This window comes from Oncorhynchus tshawytscha, linkage group LG18, assembly GCF_018296145.1.
Source record: "Oncorhynchus tshawytscha isolate Ot180627B linkage group LG18, Otsh_v2.0, whole genome shotgun sequence".
NCBI lineage: Eukaryota > Metazoa > Chordata > Actinopteri > Salmoniformes > Salmonidae > Oncorhynchus > Oncorhynchus tshawytscha.
The window spans coordinates 38,015,387-38,022,587 of NC_056446.1; the positions used below are offsets into that span (position 1 = coordinate 38,015,387).

At 43.3% G+C, this 7,201-nt stretch overlaps 1 protein-coding gene across 1 annotated transcript; it reads right to left on the reverse strand.

Annotated features, from left to right (window-relative positions):
* Nucleotides 1-1,001: 1,001 nt before the first annotated feature.
* On the reverse strand, nt 1,002-4,336 carry LOC112236707 (acyl-coenzyme A thioesterase 1). The gene is made up of 3 exons (XM_042301005.1): nt 3,029-4,336; nt 2,417-2,622; nt 1,002-2,008 (listed from the first exon to the last, which is right to left on the reverse strand). The coding sequence occupies exons 1-3, from the start codon at nt 3,567-3,569 to the stop codon at nt 1,400-1,402; spliced, it is 1,356 nt and encodes a 451-aa protein (XP_042156939.1). The 5' UTR covers nt 3,570-4,336; the 3' UTR covers nt 1,002-1,399.
* Nucleotides 4,337-7,201: the final 2,865 nt, after the last annotated feature.

A 7,201-nucleotide genomic window follows, 5' to 3' on the forward strand; every position in this document is an offset into this window, starting at 1 on the left:
TGGGTTGAGGTCAGGTGATTGTGGAGGACAGGTCATCTGATGCAGCACTCCATCACTCTCCATCTTGGTCAAATAGCTCTTACACAGCCTGGAGGTGTGTTGGGTCATTGTCCTGTTGAAAAACAAATATAGTCCCACTAAGCACAAACCAGATAGGATGACGTATCGCTGCAGAATGCTGTGGTAGCCATGCTGGTTAAGTATGCCTTGAATTCTAAATAAATCAGTGTCACCAGCAAAGCACCACCCCCCCTCCATGCTTCACGGTGGGAACCACACATGCGCAGATCATCCGTCCACCTACTCTGCATCTTACAAAGACCCAGCAGTTGGAACCAAAAATCTCAAATTTGGACTCATCAGACCAAAGGATAGATTTTCAATAGTCTAATGTCCATTGCTCTTCTTCTGTCCTTTAGTAGTGGTTTCTTTGCAGCAATTCGACAATGAAGGCCTGATTCACACAGTCTACTCTGAAAAGTTGATTTTGAAATGTGTCTGTTACTTGAACTCTGTGAAGCATTAATTTGGGCTGCAATTATTATTTGGGCTGCAATTTCTGAGGTGCAGTTAACTCTAATGACCTTATCCTCTGCAGCAGAGGTAACTCTAGGTCTTCCTTTCCTGTGGCAGTCCTCATGAGAGCCAGTTTCACCATAGCGCTTGATGGTTCTTGAAAGTAATGATGGACAGTAGTTTCTCTTTGCTTATTTGAGCTGTTCTTGCCATAATATGGACTTGGTCTTTTACCAAATAGGGCTATCTTCTGTATATCCCCTACCTTGTAACAACACAACTGATTGTTTCAAACGCATTAAGAAGGAAAGAAATTCCACAAATTAACTTTTAACAAGGCACACCTGTTAATTGAAATGCATTCCAGGTGACTACCTCATGAAGCTGGCTGAGAGAATGCCAAGAGCATGCAAAGCTGTCATCAAGGCAAAGGCAAATATATTTTGATTTGGTTCCTACGTGATTCCATGTGTTATTTCATAGTTTTGATGTCGTCTTCACTATTATTCGACAATGTAGAAAATACTACAAATAAAGAAAAACCCTGGAATGAGTAGTAGGTGTGTACAAACAGATGATTGGTACTGTATATAATATATCAAAGTTATTGTTAACAGAATCCAGTTAAATAAAGTACACTCACAGGCTTATTCATGATACTCGTCTCCAATTGGATAATTTAGTTGCGTTCCAGGCTGACTACATTGCAGGCATTGCATTGCATTAAGCAATGTTATGTGCCACTTCATTGACTGCACTGTAAGACATCAGATTACTATATCATATGATGTGGTAGGCTGATATGTTAAACACCTATCCACACATTGAGATCTGGCAGGAGTCTGCAAAGTAGTCAACCAGGAAAGCAGCCATTCTCTTAGTGTTATAGCCTGGCTTTCTGGACAGTGTTGCTGTTGTGCTTAAGGTGTGTCCTGAAGAACTCTGGGACCCTCCTCCACAGGTCCAGCTGAGCCTCATGGTGGGCTTTAGCTTCCCCCCCAAACACCACCACTTTACCCACCGCAGAGTGGAAGCCAGACAGGCAGTGGGGCATGTAGGGCACCTCCAGGAAATGACCCGCCCTGGGGTAAGTCACCACCTCAAAGTTATCTTTCCCATGATGCCTCAGCTGGGCGGCGGCCTGCTGGGCAAAGAGATAGCTGTTCCAGTTCCTGTCGTCCTCGGAGACAACAAAAAGAAACCTAGAACCGGATCGTTCTATCGGGATCACGGAACCGCGGGTCCTTTCTGTTATCTGATCTGGTACGGTGTCTCGGACATCGAGAAGGCCGGACGGTGTGAGGGTGATGTTCTCTAGGATAGGCACGAGGGGAGGGATGACGAGGTCTTTGTAGTGCAGTGGCGTCATGACATTAGCGTTGCATCCGTTGATCCAGACTGTGGCTGAGATGCCAGAGAGAAAAGAGGCCATGGATAGAGCCAGGTCGCCACTCTTAGAGATGGACAGGATTCCTATCCCTGGACCCTGGACCTAGAGAAAAAGACAATGGTTTGCCAAGAGACTAAAAAATCATTTCAGACAATCAAAGTAACCTGGTTTTGACAAACCAATAAATAGGATGGTTAAACTGAACACATAAAAAGCATTGTTGTTATGTTGTCATTGTTATGAGTGTGACTGTTTAGTTGATATGATGTGTAGAGAAACAGCCACTAGGTGGCAGCAGTTACACAGTTAACAAAATATTGAAGTCCAGTGAAAGGAACCTCAAGGTGGCATTTACCTCTCATGGATGGAAGAAATGGCCCATATTCACGATGCATCTCATAGTAAGAGTGCTCGACATTCTATAGACACGAGGAGCGTAAATCCTAGATCAGCACTCTTACTATGAGATGTTTCATGAATACAGGGCCTTGCTCTTCTTCCGCAACTAACCTGTGGCTGTCTCCTCAGGAATGTGATGGCCTCTTCAAAGTACTCCAGGTCAAAGTATTTGGGTAAGGTTTTGGGCAGGTCCTGGAAGCCAGAGTAGCCCAGCGCCAGAACCACAAAGCCTTTGTTAGCCAGCAGACTGGCCCGGACCTCAGATACACCTCCACCCAGAATATACATATCCAGGACACCAGGAAATGGACCTGGCCCTGAGGATGGGGCAAAAGGAAAAAGTTGTTGGGCAACCGTTGTTGTCAGTTGCACAACTGAAACGCATTTAGCCCAGCCCCTTTGAATCAGAGGTCCAGGGGATATTTTTAATGGACATGAACGTCATGGGGAGAAGTTGTTGGGGGGTTTACTGCCTTGTTCAAGGGCAACCAGTGACCTTTCGGTTACTGGCCAAGATCTCACGACGCGTTGTTAAGAACACTTTCAAGCATATGTGCAAGATAAACGATAGATGACAGACAAGACAACGATGTGATAGGAGAGACATGTGAAACTACATACACTTCAGAAAGGCATGACGAAACAGGGGACAACGAATATATATATATATATATATTTTACTATTAATCAAATTAACGGATAAGCCAAGCCTACACAACTAACCTGGTGGTAGAAAGAGGGTCCCCCGAATTCTCCCATTGTTCATGCCCAACGGTATCCTCCTCAGCCCTTCCGTCATGAACCGCCTCTCGATAGTCTCTGTTGCCAAGATCTCACCTGTGTCCTCCTGCAGCGCGTCTATATCAACCATCATTGAACTCAACACATTATTTTTCAATAGTTTGCGGTGTAGAGTCTCGGGCGTCATTGCCCAAAACAAGCCCATGGGTTCAACTCCTGTATAACTTCCACCCAGAGAGGGGGAGACACACAGGTCTACCTGTCCTGTAGAATCTGCGGAGTACAAAGCGGAAGCTTTGAAGATGATCCCTTTATCGTCCCTGAGTTTGGACCTCAATTCCACTTTCTGGTGCGGAGAAAGTCCATCTACCTTGACGTGCACCGGTTCGTCGAAGAAACAGCGAGGATTGGGGAGAAGACGGACGCGAACCTGTTGCGAATTCGACCGCAATGATGTGTATAACCATAGAAACCATGGTTTTGTTTTTGAGAGAAATTCCTGGTACACCAATTGGGCCAACATGACTCCCAACTATTTTAATCTTATTTCCAAAAGAATAACAGCAACTACTACTGCCGCTGCACGTTTGTAGGTCTTTTTACGAGACGGACGCCTCTTACTTTGAGCTATAATATTTACTTTGAGCTATAATATGACCCAGAAACAGCCTCCAATATGGCCAGCCGTTGTTTCCAACATAATAAATGGTCGCACATGACGATGACGTCATGAGTCTACTTTGCGCCCGAGCCGACAGAAAATCTCCCTTCCCCTTCTCGTGAACGTGCACACACTCAACCTTCACTTTTGCAACTGCTAGTTAAAGATTTCTGCTCTGTGTTCCTTCAAGGCAGCTGTCAATGATCACGTTCCGCTTCGTTTCATTTTTTTTTTATGGCGGTTTGATCGCAGGGTAGGCACTAGTAAGGTCTGCAGTTTTTGGTTTAGCTATTTGTTTTAAGGTGTATTTGTCTATAAAAAATCATCTCGGCATCTCTCCCATGTCGTATTCGACTAGTAGTTGTTCTGAAATGTTTATTGCTTGCCTACATTTTACTCCTTCCTCTGTGTTTAATATAACCAGGGGTGGAAGTAACGAATTACAACTACTCATGTTCCTGTAATTGAGTAGCTTTTCTGTGTACTTGTACTTTGAGTATTTTTCAAAAGGCTGTACTTTTACTTAACTACTTTACCTAATTAAAAATTTACTTAAGTACATTTTCAAAACCATCCGTTAAAGTACAATCTAGAAAAAGGATACACATCATCACGGCAAGCACATAAAGTTTTCGCCTTTACATGCTGACCAGACCGGACAGGTCGCGTGCGCGAGCGTCGCAAAATAAATGTAGAAATCCACGTTATTCAATTATTCACCCACACTGCTCACGCGCGCCAACGAGGGTCTGCGATGCCAAGGGCTAAAATAGACGCATATCGTGCTGAAAGTCCTGCCTCTCCCATCTCCTCATTGGTTTATAGAAGCAGGTACCCACGTGCCATCTCCTCATTGGTTATACCCACGTGGGTGATTGAAAGACTAACTGTTTTGCCCGGTGGTTGTGGTAATACTATGAAAGTAGAGGACCTTGTGCATTTCAGGTAAAATAACAACTCAATGTTTATATCCCAGGGCAAATTAGCTAGCAACAGCAAGCTAGCTAAATAGGACAAATTAGCTAGCAACAGCAAGCTAACATGCATGTTTAATGCTTTTTGACCTGTCCCCAAATGAATGTCATTGGTTCAGAGTTTGTTTTGATATTTTAACCTGCGTTTCGTGATCGCGTTTGGTGTAGGGGGACAAAATAAATGTATGCACGATGGCGCACACAGTTTGGGTTCCGTGTTAGTAGTAGCTAGAACTGTTCACTTGTTTGTCAGTGACAAGTAGCATGCAGTGTTGCCAACTCCTCAGTAAGGAAAGTAGCTATTGGCTTTTCTAAAAGTCACTAAATGACATCACCTAATTTGCATAATTGGAGAGAGGAATAACGTCGGGAGAGACAAAGTGAGTAAGAAACACCCTGTTTAGAACTACAAATGAGCAAGCTGCAGAGTGGCACACACAGCGAATAAGAATCAGATATGAGGCCATACTCTTCTTCCATCACTTTATGGACCCCATTGTTAACCCCGTCATAAGAGGCATTGTCAGTCCCTATCCCCAGGAGTTTCTCTTTTTTAAGACAACACTTCGAGGAAAGCCACAACAGCACGGGCTATAGATTTGGCATCTCCTCCCTCCAACTCAACAAGCCCCAGAAATGTTAATACAATTGTCTGCTTGGTGTCACTAAAGTACCTTATCACAACCCCTAGGTACTTAGAAACACTTCCATCCATGGACTCATTGAGGAGGAGGCTGAAACACTGGTCACCCACATCTGTGACCAACTTTTTCAGAAAGTATGTTGGTGCTAGAACAGTTCTCTGCTGCCAGTTCTCCAGTTCTCTGCTGCCAATGACTGGAACGAACTGCAAAAATCTCTGAAACTGGAAACACTTATCTCCCTCACTAGCTTTAAGCACCAACTGTCAGAGCAGCTCACAGATTACTGCACCTGTACATAGCCCACCTATAATTTAGCCCAAACTACTACCTCTTTCCCAACTGTATATAATTTATTTATTTAGCTCCTTTGCACCCCATTATTTTTATTTCTACTTTGCACATTCTTCCATTGCAAAACTACCATTCCAGTGTTTTACTTGCTATATTGTATTTACTTTGCCACCACAGCCTTTTTTGCCTTTACCTCCCTTCTCACCTCATTTGCTCACATTGTATATAGACTTCTTTATACTGTATGTTTGTTTTACTCCATGTGTAACTCTGTGTCGTTGTATCTGTCAACTGCTTTGCTTTATCTTGGCCAGGTCGCAATTGTAAATGAGAACTTGTCCTCAACTTGCCTACCTGGTTAAATAAAGGTGAAATAAAAAAATAGAACACCATTAATAATTTCTGTGTGTTAGAGTTGCGTAAATTCGAATCTGGTATCAGGAAAAATATGACAGAGTTACCGATTGTATACTATGTATTTTTTTATTAGCTAAAGTAATAAATGGCAAATGCAACTTTCGTATATACGGGCTCACTGTAATACCACGCAGGGCAGAACAGAGAACTGACAGGATGTAGTAGACAGTGTTCTTATACTGTGATGGACATAGGCCAACAGACAGGTTGGAACTATCACAGTAGAGACTGGGCGTGGTTTAAACTTGCAACTTTGTAAGATACAGCAAGTCACACCATGTGCTCAATATTCTCACATACAAACACAAGGACAAAGCATCTGCTGGGCTGTTATCTACAGTTTTGCAACATGCAGGTCACACCATGTTACTGTTAGAAATTAGATATGTAGACGGGCGAGTCGGTCAAGGATCGATTCAGACAAGGTGGTAAATTGTATGACAAGCGACAGTTTATTCAGAGTGAAGATATCTAGAACAGCGTAAATACGGCTCTCCCGCTGGTTCGTACGGAACTGCAGGCAAAGAGGCCGTTACAATCAGTACCCCACTTATATATAGAACAGAAAGTAGGTTGATTCTGGAAGATCGGATCTTTGGATTGGTTCAGCTGGGGTGTAGTCTGTAGTCTTCCGCCATTGGCTCAGTTGTCTGTCCGTCATCGTAGATTCCTCTTCGGGCACACAATGTTCAGCTACAAAGGAGATTATGTGTGTGTGCGCTGGTTTTGGCAATTAGTGTAATGCGGGAGCTATCCTGTAGGGGACCCCATAAGCTTTACTTTGAGTTGTAGCCCTGTATTAACAATAGTTTGGTCACCTGTATAAGAAATAGCATTTCTCTACAAAACCCTCTCTTCACGTCTCACCAGAGACGTGACACAACTTAACTAGATCCAGACACAAAAAGAAACTTCTCCCAAGGGGACTATGAAATAAGGCACGGTATTAAACAGAAATAGATATGTATTACCATCATGTTCTCCATTCAATCCCACTATGTACTAAGTTGGCTACCAGCCACCTAGGAACTTACAACCCTCATTTAACAGAGCGGAGAACAGCTCAAAATAAAAGTAAAATGCTTGTCTACATAAGCCAACTTTTTCCCGCAGGAAAAAGTTGTGATTCCCTCTCTTCACATCTCCAAAGAGATGTGACTTAAACTAG

Excerpts from the sequence above, each read along its gene's own strand:
- LOC112236707 (XM_042301005.1), bottom strand. The coding sequence starts at position 3,569 with ATGTTGGCCCAATTGGTGTACCAGGAATTTCTCTCAAAAACAAAACCA. Across the intron at positions 2,623-3,028 it reads GACCCTCTTTCTACCACCAG|GGCCAGGTCCATTTCCTGGT; the intron begins GTTAGTTGTGTA and ends CCCCATCCTCAG. Across the intron at positions 2,009-2,416 it reads TCCTGAGGAGACAGCCACAG|GTCCAGGGTCCAGGGATAGG; the intron begins GTTAGTTGCGGA and ends CTTTTTCTCTAG.